The 16,623-nt window shown below is 45.4% G+C and overlaps 1 protein-coding gene across 5 annotated transcripts in view; it reads left to right on the top strand.

The window, feature by feature from the left end:
* The window catches only part of LOC143961708 (C-type lectin domain family 10 member A-like), a 93,376-nt gene extending 77,839 nt beyond the window's left edge, over positions 1-15,537 (top strand). For all 5 annotated transcript variants that reach the window (XM_077471037.1, XM_077471035.1, XM_077471036.1 and 2 more), the window contains 2 exons: positions 3,263-3,369; positions 15,277-15,537. In XM_077471037.1, the coding sequence (XP_077327163.1) occupies positions 3,263-3,369; positions 15,277-15,427 (258 nt within the window). In that variant the 3' untranslated portion in view covers positions 15,428-15,537. The remainder of the gene's footprint in view (positions 1-3,262; positions 3,370-15,276) is intronic.
* Positions 15,538-16,623: the final 1,086 nt, after the last annotated feature.

The following is a 16,623-nucleotide window of genomic DNA, read 5'->3' as shown; positions in this document are numbered from 1 at the left end:
CAATAGCTGCCCTAGCGACGGTTTTTGTCCATCGGACTAGTATACACACAAACGGATTTCTCGGTCCGGCAGAGTTCTGGTGGGAAAAATTAAAACATGTTCTATTTCTAAAGTCCGCCGGATTTTTGGCAAGCAAAGGCCCGATGGAGCCCACACACGATTGAACTCGTTCGGTCGGACCTTTGCTGTCCAAAAGTCCGGTCGTGTGTACGTGGCATTACTGCTTTCAACCTGGAATAAGAATTCATCTAGAGAAAAAAAAAAAGAAAAAAAAAAAAAAAAAAGAATTCATCTAAAGAGGTAATATAGCAGCTATCAAACTAGTATTTTTGGAAGGAGGTGAGCAGTGGCTTATATTATGGCAAGTTTACAATAAAATAATTTTCAGCTGAAATATTTTTATTTTTTCAGAATCTTTAGGTTTCTATGCATGATCTTCAGTGCTAAATGTTGTTATGTTAGAAAGCTATACGTTGTCAAAAGATTGTTTTTCTGGAATATATTTCCTCTCTCCTGCTTTTTTTAACCTTGACCTTGCTGGCCATTTTTTTGAGGCTGACTTCAGAGATTTCACAAGCTTAGAGATGGTTTGTACCAGGTCTGCGTCTCGGGGGGATCACATTTGTGATGTGGTGTGAAGTACTCCCACCATTTTGTGTGGGTTTCCTCCAGGTGCCCAGTTTCCTAGCCAATCCAAAAATATACTGGTAACCCAACCGTCATCTCACCAAATCATCCATAGTGTGTGTAGGCAGGGGCAGTTAACTACTTTGCCACTAGGTGACTCCGTACCAGATTAGTGCATGGTTACAGCAATCAGTGTGTTCAAGTGTTAGGCTCCTTTTAGATAGAGCCCCCCCTACATTGAGGTCAGGGGTGAGTAAACACCCGTACATACTGTATGTCAGATAGAGAGAGTGGCACACACTCTCTTGTGGCATGAGATCCAAGCACCCCACACTTATGAGGACACGTAGGCCCTGGACAGGGCAGTAGACTGGGTGGAGTAGACCTGTGCATAGGAGGAGCCTGCTGTAGTCATAGTGTCCCTTATGGAGGTGGGGGCTAGGGTGGAATGCAAAAGACCTTTAGATCCCTGTGTGAGGCTGTTTCCCTAAAGGGTTGCTGGGAGAGATGTACCAAGCCAAAAGGTGACTTCAGAGAGCACAGTCCTGTGAGTACTAATGACCCTGGACAGAGTAGAGAGACTGAAAGGTAGATGGCTGCTGGGTGCTGTACATGCTTTCACTTGCGACTACTGCGGACCGTCCACTCAATATGATTGGTTGTGCATGTCAAGTGATTCCGGAATGTATATACCTGTATTGTGACTGTAATGCCATTTTCTGTATACCACCAGCAAAGTGCAGCAAAATTATTTCTTGTGTGGACATTCCTTCCTTGGTAATTTAAAGGTCTACCCCAGGGAATGTCACATGGAGGTCATTGGCAAGGAGCAGGGAACAAGAAGGGCAGAAGGTTCAGCCTCAGCTGGGCAGTTTCTTGAAAGGCTCAAGTAGGGGTAGGGAATAGGCTTGTGCAGTTCGTTTCGTAACGAATCGAAATTCGGCTGAATTTTGCATCTTTCGGACATTCGGATGCATCCGAATGTCCAGATAAAAAGATAACGAATTACAACGAATACGAAAGAAATTATAGAGGATATAACGAATGAATTCAACATGATTCTTTAACCACTTACAGACCCGACCATTTTGCTGGTCAAAGACCAGACCACTTTTTGCGATTCGGCACTGCGTCGCTTTAACTGACAATTGCGTGGTCGTGCGACGTGGCTCCCAAACAAAATTGACGTACTTTTTTTCCCACAAATAGAGCTTTCTTTTGGTGGTATTTGATCACCCCTGCGGTTTGAATTTTTTGCGCTATAAACAAAAATAGAGCGACAATTTTGAAAAAAACGCATTATTTTTTACTTTTTGTTATAATAAATATCCCCCAGAAATATATAAAAAAAAATTTTCCCTCAGCTTAGGCCGATACGTATTCTACATATTTTTGGTAAAAAAAATCGCAATAAGCGATTATTGATTGGTTTGCGCAAAAGTTATAGAGTTTCCAAAATAGGGATAGTTTTATGGCATTTTTATTAATAATGTTTTATTTTTATTTTTTTTTACTAGTAATGGCGGCGATCAGCGATTTTTATTGTGACTGCGACATTGCGGCGGACACATCAGACATTTTTGACACATTTTTGGGACCATTGTCATTTATACAGTAATCGCTGCTGTATAAATGCAGTGATTCCTGTGTAAATGACACTGGCAGTGAAGGGGTTAACCAGTGGGTGGCAGTGTAGGGGTTAAGTGTTCCTAAGGGTGTGTTACTAACTGTGGGGGGTCTGGGCTTTCATTTAGTGAACACTGATCTCTGCTCCAATCACATGGAGCAGAGATCAGCGTCACTAGTTGCTAGGCAGAATGGGGAAATGCTGTTTACACAGCATTTCCTCCATTCAGCCACCCCGTGAGACGATCGCGGGTATGCCTGCGGCGATCAAGTCCGCGGGACCCGCGACCGGACTCACGGTGGTCCCGACCGGCATGCGAGCGTGCCGCCGGCGGCGCTTGCGATGGCAGGGCGGCATTGAAGATTGGACGTACCTGTACGCCAATATGCCTGCCCGTGCCATTCTGCCGACGTACATCGGCGTGCGCTGGTCAGGAACCGGTTAAAGATCTAATGAAACAAAAGGTCAGCTCAAAGTAAATCTTATAGTCCAATCAGCTGATTAATTTTGTGCCAGAGGTTGGATTACTGGCAAAGTGCATTCCTGAGAACTGAGTGAGAAGGGTGTTGTATTGTATTTGAGCCGAGGAGAAGAGACATTGTCATTGTGTGTGTTAAAAAATTCAATAAACAAACGACTTTCCAAACTACGAATCATTATCACGAATATATATACATAAATATCGAATTTCAACAAATACGAACTAAATTATAGCGCATATAACGAATTGATTCGACATGATTCGAGATTCCGTATAACGAATATCGACACTCTACGAATAATAACGAATTATCCGAAAACTTATTAACGTAACATAATGAATATAACAGAACAAAATGATGGATTTTACGAATGACAACGAACCAAAACTAATCGAAATGTTCCATTGTGCACAAGTCTAGTAGGGAATAGGGCTTTGGTGTCAAAACCAGCCAACCACGAAGCCCCTCTTACGTGTGTGTATAATAATTCATCTTCTAACAACTTCTATATTTTTTCTTTCTTAAGAATTTTCTGAGAGGGATTGTGACGGACTTTTCCTTGTGGATCGGTCTAACGGATATGGGGGGAACCTGGAAATGGGTGGACGGATCTCCTTTTGATGTAACTCCAGAGTAAGTACACTAAAACCCCAAATTTCTGAACCCTCCTCACAGATCCCCAACACTAAGATCTGGCAAAATGATCTGAAAAAGTGGCACACCGATGGGTCCCTGAGATGAAGTACATAGTTGTGTCTTTATTTCACTCTGCCCAGAGCTTTACTACATCTTGTCACCCAGAAAACCACAATGTACATATTATCAATAATGATCTATGAGTAAGTCCTTATGAGACAGCCCTCCTGAGCAGAGCATATCAAAGTGGGGGGCTGGTTTAGAGAGACTGACTCTGTAATAAAAGGTTCCAGAGGGGTGCCGCCACTTCTCTGGATCAGCACTCAACGTGCCTTCACTTACTTGCCTTTTGATGGGAGCAAAGGATGAGAATTCGAAAAAAGCAATATACATCAAAGTCAAATTTCATTTTCTGGATGCCTGTGGAACTTTTACATTAGGAACTGTGACTTGTATCATCAGTGTTTTCTAATCCTTAGAACTTTCCATTTCCAGAACTCACATCAATATAGGATGCTCGGCTCCCACCAAACACAGAGCAAAACTTGGGGTGTTCTATCAAACAACCGGACAGCCAAAGTTTGGTCTGAAACTAGGTTCTCAACAAACCCTTGGCTCATCCCTTCTCCTTACATCATTCCAACTAGGGAAAGAGATGAGGAAAATAACTCCTTACATAGGCCAATAGGTAATGGAGTGAAGGCTAAGAACTTCTCACATGGGGAAGGACCTGGAGGAGAGAACTGTTCACATAGACAGTTAGGGAAATTAGTGGGAGGAAGAACTCATCACGGGAGCTATGTAGGTATGTGGTTGGCCACCCCTGACCTAACTTCAGTAGATTGTACCATCAAATTGTGGCATACCACTTTGGAGATTTCATCTGTGTTTTGTGATTTCTTTAAAAACTTGTACAAAGTGTAATTTGTAAAAAGTATATTATGAAGAGGCTGAACTCAGCTTTTTCTTAACTTCATTACATTACCAGAACTGTCTGGAGCTGACAGGGAGGAATTAAATAAACCTGTGACTCTAGAGAAACTCTGGGTCTCTGCCAGTCTACCTAATTATAAAGCCCCAGGCACTGATGGGTTGCCAGGGGAGGTTTATAAAATGTATGGAGCCAATTTTGTTGCCTGAATGATTACAGGTATTTAATGCAACCTTGAAGTGTGGCCATCTTCCACCCTCCATGAATGAGTCGATTATCATAGTCCTTTTAAAACCTGGAAAGGCCCCATATAATCTAGAATCTTATCTGTCTTTACACGCAAATGAACTTTAATGGCATCCCAGTCTTAGTCCGTAGGGTTCAATATTGAGTTGGCCCGCCCTTTGCAGTTATAACAGCTTCAACTCTTCTGGGAAGGCCGTTCACAAGGTTTAGGAATGTGTCTATGGGAATGTTTGACCATTCTTCCAGAAGCTCATTTGTGAGGTCAGGCACTGATGTGGACAAGAAGGCCTGGCTTGCAGTCTCTGTTCTATCGGGTTGAGGTCAGGACTCTGTAGGCCAGTCAAGTTCCTCCACCCCAAACTCTCTCATCCATGTCTTTACAGACCTTGATTTGTGCAATGGTGTGCAGTCATATTGGAACAGGAAGGGGCCATCCCCAAACTGTTCCCACAAATTTGGGAGCATGAAATCGTCCAAAATCTCTTAATATGCTGACGCCTTTAGAGTTTCCTTCACTGGAACTAAGGGGCCAAGCCCAACCCCTGAAACACAATCCTCACACCATAACCCCCCCTCCACTAAATCATTTGGACCAGTGCACAAAGCAAGGTCCATGAAGACATGGATGAGAGAGTTTGGGGTGGAGGAACTTGACTGACCTGGACAGAGTCCTGACCTCAACCCGATAGAACACCTTTGGGATGAATTAGAGTGGAGACTGCATGCCAGGACTTCTTTTTTTTTCACATTTAAAAAGGTTTTTATTCAAAAATGTAAGCGATACATGAGAAAGTACAGGCGTGTAGAACATAAAATGCACAAAAAGAAAAATTCAAACATGGACATAAGAGATCAGACAGTCGTATAAAATACCAACAATGAAGTGCGAAACTACCCTCATCTTTTGGATCTGATCTTTATCTACGTGCAGATTGGTAACAGAAAACAACGCCAAATGGCCCTTGTATAATGACAATACCAAGCTGCGAGCAACAGCTGTACTTCGTAGGAGAATGGAAATGCAGAGAGTAAAGAAGGAAGAAATAAATGTTAGAAAGAGAGAGGGGAAAGAAGAGAACCAGATACATAGTGTGATAATGCTCAATGCATAGGAGCTTCAACTATTAACCCATGAAAGGTGGCCCGTAGGTCGACTCCATCGACCACTCAGTTTCGACTAATCATGTACATTCCTCCGGTGTGCAAATCACCCGACCAGTAACTTATATTCTTGAGAATACCGGTATTCGAACCAAGGAGACCAGGTTTTGTGATGTCGTGCTACAGCTTCCTCTGATTGTGCCTTAGTATCTTCCAGTTCACATATATGGGAAACCTTCAACAACCACTCCTTCAGAGAAGGGGTGTGCGTGGTCCTCCAATATAGAGGTATAAGCGACCTAGCCGCATTTAATAGGTGCCTTGACAGAGAATTTGCGTGTTTTTTCAAAGAGAAATCAGAAATGTTGAGAAGACAACATGCAGCATCTAAAGTCATTACAGTCTCCGTGATTCGATACACCAACCTCCTAACATCGTCCCAGAATGTACTAATTTTATCACAACTCCACCATACATGAAGCATGGTACCCCTCTCCTGGAGACAACGCCAACACAGATCGCTGGATTGGGGGTACCATTTATGAGTCTTGTCAGGTGTGACATACCAGCGGGTAAGTATTTTATATGCAGTTTCCTGCATTCTTGTACTGATAGAGCATTTGTGGGCTAATATACAGGCCTTCTCCCATTGAGCATCCGAGAAGTCTATTTCCAAATCTGCCGACCATCTCTCTCTAAACCGATCTCTCGGTCCCGTTGCCAGATGCTGCAACCAATCGTATGCGGTAGAGGTAGTGTTTAATACCTGAAATTAGGGGGAAAACACTGCGCTAAAATTAAACATGTATAACAAAATGGCCTCAACAGCCAGGAAATAGCAGCTAACACCAAAAACAAACAAAGTTCAGCATGCAAATAGAAAAAATATGTGTAGCGCTTGAAAGTGTAATTAACATGGATTACGAAATAATCATATATCAAAGATCATATAGTGAATAATATAAGAAAAAAGTCCATAAAGTGAGAACCAATTTCACAATAAAGCTGGTATGGAGATGGCTGGACCGTCATGGGCAAAGACAGTTCATTGAACAGATGTATTCATGTAAGCCAGCTTATCTGTAAACATAAAAAGAGGTAGATAAATACTTCTTACCGGCTGTGTTGGACTCACAAAGTCATATGACAGTTGAGTCTGAAAAGGCTTGAGGTCTCACTCTGGGACCAAGGGGTATGTGAAGGGAGGTCCAGTAAGCTGGTGGAGGGACTTCAAACGGCTGTATACTCGATGGTGTGTTTCACGAATGGAGCATCCAGGTAGTCCAAAGACCAGCTCAGACACGGCCCGTTATACCGATAATCCAATCACCCCAAGTGGGGAGGGAAAAGTTTGGGGGTTAAGCCACACAGAGAAGAAAAAAGAAGAAAAAGCTCCACATGGTGCGGGTCAGGCGGTATAAAATGCGAATTTATTAAAGTCAAAAAGTAATTAATGACTTAGGTGATCACAAAAATAGAATAAAAAAGGGGGGTTTAAAAAGCAATGTGGGGTACCAACAGCTAGCCCGGGCTAGCTGTTGGTACCCCACATTGCTTTTTAAACCCCCCTTTTTTATTCTATTTTTGTGATCACCTAAGTCATTAATTACTTTTTGACTTTAATAAATTCGCATTTTATACCGCCTGACCCGCACCATGTGGAGCTTTTTCTTCTTTTTTCTTCTCTGTGTGGCTTAACCCCCAAACTTTTCCCTCCCCACTTGGGGTGATTGGATTATCGGTATAACGGGCCGTGTCTGAGCTGGTCTTTGGACTACCTGGATGCTCCATTCGTGAAACACACCATCGAGTATACAGCCGTTTGAAGTCCCTCCACCAGCTTACTGGACCTCCCTTCACATACCCCTTGGTCCCAGAGTGAGACCTCAAGCCTTTTCAGACTCAACTGTCATATGACTTTGTGAGTCCAACACAGCCGGTAAGAAGTATTTATCTACCTCTTTTGATGTTTACAGATAAGCTGGCTTACATGAATACATCTGTTCAATGAACTGTCTTTGCCCATGACGGTCCAGCCATCTCCATACCAGCTTTATTGTGAAATTGGTTCTCACTTTATGGACTTTTTTCTTATATTATTCACTATATGATCTTTGATATATGAGTGTTTAATACCTGTTCCCCTTTAAGGCACACCGACTCCAACTCCGTGAGTTCTCTAATAAAATGTTCCCTACGAGGTGACTTGTTAACAAAGGACCGTATCTGAAAATACGTCCATAGAGGCAGTAAAGGGATGTCATTATCCGACTTCAACCTTACAAAGTCCTTCATCACCCCCTTATCAAAGCAGTGCATAGCTAAGAGTGGAAGTCGTCTGTCAGTGGGCCTTAGTGTTTGATTCCCCAGTCCCGGAGCAAAGTCAGGGTTATGTTGTAACGGAGTAAGCGGGCCTCCAGGGGAGGAGAGCACGTGTTGTTTAGCCAACTGATGGAAAACTTCAAGGGTGGTCCCTATTAAAGGGTGTTTCGACATTGCCAGAGGGTACCTGGCTTTTGGGATCCATGGGGAGAAAGACAAAGGTACCGGAACTGATTCCCTCTCTAACATCACCCAATCCTTTGCAGCAGAATGACAATGCCAGTCCACAATTCTCGCAATATGGGAAGCCCGGTAGTAGTTCCGAAAATTAGGTATTCCCAGCCCACCCAGACTCTTGGACTTCATCAGTAGAGAGAATTTGATACGGGGCGTTTTATGGGCCCATATAAATCTCAGTAATATGGCCTGGAGAGATCTAAAGAAACTCTGCGGGATCCTAATGGGTAGGGCTCGGATTAGGTATAAAACCCTAGGCAGGACGTTCATTTTGCATGTGGCCGCTCTTCCAAACCAGGAAATAGGTTTAGTGTGCCAGTGTTGCAAATCTCTGTCAATGGTCTTAAGTAGAGGTATGAAGTTACGGGCGAAAACGGAGTCTATCTTGGGTGTTAGCCACACTCCTAAATATTTAATGGCATGGGACACCCACTTAAAAGAACTATTTTCCATCGCACTGTGCAATATTGGGGCTGACAGGGTAATATTCATCGCCTCCGACTTAGAGTAATTAATCTTGAGATTAGATATGTACCCATAGACCGAAAATTCTTTCACAAGTGACGGTATAGACAAGTGTGGATCAGTAATAAAAAACAGGAGGTCATCGGCATAAGCTCCCACTTTGAACTCCCTTCCTTCCACTCTGAAGCCCCGTACCGAACTGTTAGCTATGACTCTCCTAATAAAGGGTTCCAGGGATATAATAAACAACAGAGGGGACAGGGGGCAGCCCTGTCTCGTGCCATTCCTTATGTCTACCCTGTCTGATAAGGCCCCATTGATTTTAAGTTTAGCCGAAGGGTTCTGATACAAAGCGGCTATCCAGTTCATCAAACCAGGTCCCAGCCCTATGTGTCTACATGACTCAAACATGTAGTCCCAGGCTACTCTATCGAAGGCCTTCTCCGCGTCGGTGGACAGGAGAAGGCCCTCGATGTTTCGCACATGGGCCGCGTGTATCAAATCCAAGGCTTTGGTGACATTATCCCTAGCTTCTCTACCTGGCATAAAGCCAACCTGGCTCGGACCAATCAGCCTACAGAGGAAGGGGGACAGTCTCGTAGCAATTATTTTCGCCAATATCTTAACATCTAAATTCAACAATGAAATCGGTCTATAACTTGCGCAGTGTGTAGGGTCCTTGTCCGGTTTTGGAATGACTGCAATGTGTGCAGATAAAAACTCAGGGGGGACCCTCCCACCCTTCGCCAAGGAGTTTAGTGCCGTGTGTAAATGCGGGGTTAGGGTGTCTATAAATGTCTTATAATAAATTGCTGTGTAGCCATCAGGTCCAGGGCTTTTACCCTTTTTAAGTCCTTTAATAGCAAATCTGATCTCATCCTGATCAATAGGGGCATCTAGTATCTCCGCATCCTCCTTTGTAAGTGAGGGTAGACCCGACCCCTCCAGGTAGTCCCGTATGTTTTGAAGTCTCCCATTACTCATGTCAGGGGGCCTATGTTGTGGCGGAAGATTATAGAGTTTCGTATAGAACTCTTGGAAATGTTGGGCTATAGCGTCAGTCGTTCTGTCTAAGTGTCCCTCTTGATTCCGAATTCCCGGGATGTTGGTCTTGGTGTTGAGATCCCTCAGAGCCCTGGCAAGTAGGTGGCCCGCTTTATCCCCTTGTCCGTAATACATCTTCTTCCGCAGAAATAAAAGTCTCCTAGTTTGCGAGTCCAATATCTGCCGGAGAGCCAACCTTGCCTCAAGAAGCTCCTTCGCTGATCTCTCCGACAGAGACTGTTTGTGAAGAGTTTCTAAATGTCGGATCGTGTGAGTAAGTCTGCCTATGTCTTTCTCCCTTTCTCTTTTCCTTTGAGCCCCTAATGACATTAGTAACCCCCTGACCGTACATTTGTGGGCCTCCCATATCGAAAAGGGATCCATACCTGGAGTCACATTGTGCTCAAAGAATTCCTTCAGGGTCGTTTCAATCTTGGGAAACAAAGATGGGTCAGTCAATAGGGAGGAATTCAGCCTCCACATCGGAGTCTTTCTGGAAGTATCAGATTGAGTGAGGCTAACAGAAATTGGGGCGTGATCGGAAATAGATTGAATCCCTATATGGGAGTGCTGCACCTTATGTAAATCTCTTTGGGTAATGAATAAATAGTCAATCCTAGAATGACGGTCGTGAGGAATCGAGTAAAAGGAAAAGTCTTTGTCGGATGGATGTAAGTAACGCCAGGTGTCCACCAAGTCCAGGGAGTGGAGAAGAAGTTTAATGGCCTTCAAAGTATGGAAGGAGACTGCCGTCTTCCCCGAAGACGTATCTAAGAGAGGGTCCAGTGGGATATTGAAGTCACCTCCTAAAAGCAAGCAACCCGCCCCAAACCCCTCCAATTGGCGCACCAGCATTCTGCAGAACGACAGGTGCGAGGTGTTAGGGAAATATACATTGGCAAGCGTCGTGGGGACACCGCTGAGGGTACCCTTGAGGAAAATAAACCTCCCCTCTGGGTCCACCTTTTTGTCCGTGAGTTCAAAGGAGGCACCTCTACTTAGTAAAATGGAGACCCCCCTAGATTTAGAAATATCGTTAGTAGCGTGGTGTGCGTCCGTGAAGTAGGAGTCGGTGAGCCTAGGGACCTGACCTGTTTTAAAATGTGTCTCCTGCAGGAAGACAATTTGCGGTTTACCTTTTTTCAATTCCCGGAGCAGTGTAGAACGTCTTTCCGGTATATTCAAGCCTTTCACGTTGTGCGACACTAGCGTCGGCGACGTGCCAAGAGCTGAGTAAGCCATCTGTAGGGACAGGGAGAGATGGTAGGCTTTGCCTACAGTCACCACCTGCAAGACTCAAAGATTATTATGGTAAAACACTCCACCTGTATCTGTTTTATAGCAGCCAAGAGAGGCAAGAGAGAGCAACAGAGAAGGAAATAAGGACCGAAATAGGAAAGTCAAAGGAATAGAGAGGTCAAAATAAAATGAAGAGTTAGAGGTAACGACCCCCGTCGGCCTATAATGCGGCCAAGTAGGTCAAAGATCCGGTACTCGGGAGGGGAGGAGAATCCCCGCCCAATCACCGGGCCACGTGTGGAAACAAGGGAGACACGTAGCCTCAATGGCAACCGTTATCAAATGCAGTTAAACAATAATGGTGTGATACACTAATAACTCGTAGATGGAAGCCAAGCCTAGGCCCCTTATATCTGATATATCAATCTTATAAACATCTCTGCCATGGAAAAATAAAATAAGAATATATATAAACTGAACGAGTAGAACAAACAAACAAGCATGAAAAGAACTCAGCACAATGCCATGACCCAATAAAAACGAAAATCTGATGCCAAAAAGTGCGGCCGGACCAGGAGGAGAAAATAGCTCGTCCCCCCCCCCTAAGCAGCCCCACCCCTATAGCATCCCCGGGCATGTGCTTCAGGAGCGCACCCCCCCCCCACCTCCCAAGTCCCAACAGTCTCACCAACGTGCAAATGATAAGTAAACGTCCCTGGCCAGACTGCAACAATGTGTCAACCAACTTAAGTCCCCCAGTGATCAAGAGCAAATCCCACCAATCACTTAGCCACAACTCCCTTAGTTCACATGCGACTCCCAATTCTCCGTCCTTGGCAATGGGAGTGGGTGGTTAGTGAAATACGACTCGGAGAGCCTAGAATACAAACCTAGGGCAAGAGGGAGAAATGTCCCCGGGCAAGGTCCCAAAAGCAGAGGAGTCGCAGGGCCCTAGCGGTTCCAGGCTCCGGCGAAGTCCGTGGTCAGGGCCAAAGGATTTCAGGGGAATCTCTGAAAACAACAAAAAAATAAAAAATAAAAAGTAATAAAAAGTAAAAATGTGCCCAGGAAATATATGGTGAGGGCGGACCACAACAGGGTGGGGGGCACGATCACAGGGGACCGTGGTGCCAACAATTAATCATCTGGTGGTGGTCTAGAGGAGTGCGCCCTGCTGCGCGGTGTCCCTGTACCCGGACCATCTTGCCAGGCTGAACGCTGCTTCTTGGCGAGGCGCTTGTCAGGTGTAGGTAGAGGAGAGTGGGGTGGGCTCCTCTCCCTGGGCGGCAGGGAAAACTCCTGATACCAGTCCGGGAGGTCCACGGGGTCAAGATGCAGGGCATCGCAGAACTCTGGGAGGTCTGTCGGATTGCGGAGCAGGTATTGCTTGCCATTGTGAGAAACTGAGAGAGCAAAAGGGAAACGCCAGGTGTAACGAATATCCTTCGCTCTGAGTGCTTCCAGTAAAGGCCGCAAGGCTCTGCGGTTTTTCAAGGTGATCTGCGAAAGATCTTGGAACAGTTTAATATTCTCACCGTTAAACACGATGTGGTCATTCCTGCGGGCCTTAAACATAATCTCTTCCTTTAACGAAAAGTTCTGCAGGCAGCATATAATGTCGCGGGGTGGTAGGGTATCAGGTCCTCTAGCTCGGAGGGCTCTATGAGCCCGAACGAATTCAATGGCTGAGTCCTCAGGTCGTTCCAGCACACTGTTAAAGACCCTCTGGAGGGCAGGCATGATCTGGTCGGCAGTCACTGTTTCCGGCACACCGCGGACCCTAATATTGTTCCGTCTCCCCCTATTATCAAGGTCCTCCATGTGCCTGTTTAGTTCAATAAAGTGTTGAGCGTGCGATGAGGCAACTGTATCCAGCCTGAGTATTTCTCTGTCTCGGAGCTTCCCCGCAGTATCCGCCGCGGCCATCTTTTCTGTGAGAACCAACAGATTGGTTTTTAAATCTGTTATGGCCGCAGAAAAGGAGGACTTGATGTCGGCAGCGAAGCCGGACATGTCCGCGTATGTGAGGGGGTGATCGGGACGAGCAGGTCTCCTACCGCGATCCTCCGAGGCCGACTGAGAGTCCTCACTGAGATCCCCGTCCTCGTGCGACGGCGCCATCTTGCCACCCTCCTGGGCTCTCTGAGCTGCTGTTTGTTTCTGGAAAATCTCTGATATAGATCCTCCCGCAGACACCAACGTGGATCTGCGGGATCGTGTGTGCTGAGACCCGCGGAACTGTTTGTTCATCCTCGCTAGGCTTTCGGAAGAGAGGTGCTAAGGGCCTCGGGCTTGACGGAGCTCCTCGTTCAGGCTGCCATCTCCGCCGCGCGCCAAGCCACATGCCAGGACTTCTTGTGCAACATCAGTGCCTGACCTCACAAATGCTCTTCTGGTAGAATGGTCAATCATTCCCATAGACACCCTCCTAAACCTTGTGGACGGCCTTCACAGAAGAGTTGAAGCTGTTATCGCTGAAAATGGTGGGCCAACTCAATATTGAACCCATACGGACTAAGCCCTTGTAAACACGGTCAGGCATTCTGAGGGAAAATGTCCGATCAGACCGTGTTGTCGGATAATCTGACCGTGTGTGGGCTCCATCGGACTGTTTCCATCAGAATATCCGACCAACAAAGTTTTATAGCTGGGCTATACAATTTTCTGACAACATGGTCCGATTGGACTTTGTCCGATCGTTTGTAGAGAATTCTGATTGGACAAAGAGCCATGCATGCTCAGATCAAATTACGAGACCAAAGCTATTGGCTACTAGCCTGAAATTAGTCATGTCGTTACTAAATAGCGTAATCACGTTACCAACGATTGGATTTTCCGACAACTTTGTCCGACCGTGTGTATGCAACACAAGTTTCGGACAAAATCCGATGGATTTTGTTGTCGGAATGTCCGACCGTGTGTACAAGGGCTAAGACTGGGATGCCATTAAATTTCATGTGCATGTAAAGGCAGGTGTCCCAATACTTTTGGTAATATAGTATATATGTTGTGCCATTGTCTTAAATAGCATAGATACTAGGAGTATATATTTGATACTTTAAATACTTTATGCTCTACACATGTTCATTCTGATCCAAAAATAGCTCTGCTAGGGATTGTATTGGAAGACTTTCTAACATGTGCAATGCATGCGATGTGGCTGCGGTCTATGTATATAGCCCCGTAAACTCATATTGCAGAAATGGATATCAAACTCCCCACCAACAATTGCTCAATGGTCTGATGTGATCGATTTTAATCTAAGAAGGGAGGAACTGACATGCAAACACAGGGAATGCCCCAAAACATTTTGGAAAGTTTGGTCTCAGTGGCTGGACTCTAATTTATCTGAGTAATCTGTTCACCCTACCTATGATGCTGTGTAAAGATACTAGTGGGATAGATCCCTGACTTGGGATAATTGTGTGTATATACAGTAGGTGTCGCCGATATTGTGTCAATCTCGCCGCCCATACACACACACAGATCTCCTTCTGTCTGTAAGATGGCATCTGCAGAGAAAGAAAACATGCCACGCCTGTCCTTTTTATTTGCCTACCCAGCCTGCTCTTCTGTAGCTTGGCCTTGTGGGTAGGTGACCTGGGCATTGTGGGTAGGTAGTCCTTGGCTCTTTTTGTATTCTAAGCCCACGTACACACGGTCGGAGATTTTGCCAACCAAATCCGTCGGATTTTGCCCGTCGGATTTAGTCCGACGGATTGTGTCCGAAACTGTTGCATACACACGGTCGGGCCAAGTTTCGGGCGAAAAATCAGATCTTTCAGAACGTGATGATGTAATTTCGTTACGATGGGACTACATTCAGGCTAGTAGCCAATAGCTTTGATGTAGGAATTTGATCTGAGCATGCGTGGCACTTGGTCCGATGAAAATGCTCTACACATGATCGGATTAGGTCCGTCCGGCCCAGTTGGTCGGGAAATATTTCCAACATGTTGGAAAATTGGGTCGGACGGAGATTCGGACGGAATCAGTCTGATGCATACCACACACAGTCGGATTATCTGACGACGTGGTCCGATAAGACTCATTCCGACAGATTCTCCGACCGTGTGTACAAGGGCTTAGAAGTCTAGTGGGAATGTTTTGTATGCTTTAGTCTTGTAAATTGCAAATTTATTTCAATAAAATTGACTTGCATTATAAAACAAAAATTTTAGCATGTGGTCAGCTCTCTTGCAATCCATCACTGTTGTCCGGCTCACACCTTGAAGATCCCATTTTATAGCATTTCTGAGGTTCCAGATCTTCTCAGTTCTTGTCTTGGTCTAATCACTATTGTCTCTTCCGTCCTTCAGGTTCTGGGGGGACCAACAGCCCGATGATTGGAAGGATCCTGCTTTCCAAGGAAGGGAAGACTGTGTTGTGTTAAGGCGAGGAGTTGAATGGAATGATGTTCACTGTTCCAATATGTTCCCTTACATCTGTGAGAAGGAGATCGTCTTCTGATATGGACTGATGGACATCAGAGGACACCTGATATCTCTGTCTGCTTTTCTCCTTCTCCATCATACTATGGCAATAAATAATCTACTACTGTATTCAATAATGCTGTAAAATATCCTGGGTCCTGTAGTTCCTCTAGATTAGGAGGATATCGGCGTGTCTATACTGCAGTTTTCAAGCTGAACTCCAGCCTTGTCTATCTCACAATGTGCTTTAGAAGCTATAGCAAGTCAAATAGAGACCCGCTTAATTTCCTGGCTGGAGGACCTCCAGCATCATCTATCTTCTTTCTACACAGCCTGGTTGTCCCTGGCCTGCCCAATTCATTTATTAGATTTCAGTTCTTTCAACCATAGGGGTTCAACATCACATGTTGCATGCAGACCACCCTAGGTAATGCGGTAATGCACAATGTAGTCTGCCTAGGAGCACCCACTCCTCCAAACCAGGGCCAGCGCAAGGATTTTTGTCTACACATGCGAAGGTGTATTTTGGTGCCCCCCACCATCATTCTTCCACCCCCCCTTTCTCCCCCTCTAATCCGCAGTGCAACCCCCCTCCCCATTGTCTACATCCTCACTGGTACCTCCATCACTTTGCGCCCATATGATGGGGAAAAGCGTGAAGGACATCACAGAGCATTACAAATTTGAGCTGAACTGGCACTAAACGGCAGTGTGTAATGAGGAGGTGGAGTTATACATTCACCATTTCCCCTCACTGGCTACGAGGCAGCTGGCAGGCAAGGCAAACTAAAACTTCCACACCTTGCCTGGTAGGGGAGAGGGCGCAGCTTTAGGGAATGAATACCTCCCAACTTTTGAACTTCAAAATGAGAAACACTTGAGGGAGGGCGGGACCTGCAGCGTACTCCGCTGAAGGCCCCTTTCACGCGGACGGCTGTTCTGCCGCTGTTAAAAGCACGTTTTGTTATTTTTAAATTCAGAGAATCCTGGCACAGCGTTCACTTGCAGTTGTACATTGCGATTAGCTGTGTTTAGCTGTGTTTGGAACATTCTTGCCATTTCTGATGTGCTTCCTGTTTTTCTTTCCTTGTTGCCGCTGCTATCTGCAGGAGAAATAGTACACTGCAATTACCTGCAGTTACGTGCAGATAGCTGCGGTAAATCGTTCCTTGCAGCAGGGGCGGACTGATAAATCATGGGGCCCCCCGGGCAACACCCCCCCCTCCCGTTCGG

The sequence above is a fragment of the Lithobates pipiens genome, unplaced genomic scaffold (genome assembly GCF_037356315.1).
Source record: "Lithobates pipiens isolate NorthernLeopardFrog02 unplaced genomic scaffold, aLitPip1_a1.2 Scaffold_8, whole genome shotgun sequence".
In the NCBI taxonomy this organism is placed as follows: Eukaryota; Metazoa; Chordata; class Amphibia; order Anura; family Ranidae; genus Lithobates; species Lithobates pipiens.
This window is presented reverse-complemented; position numbering and strand designations above follow the sequence as displayed.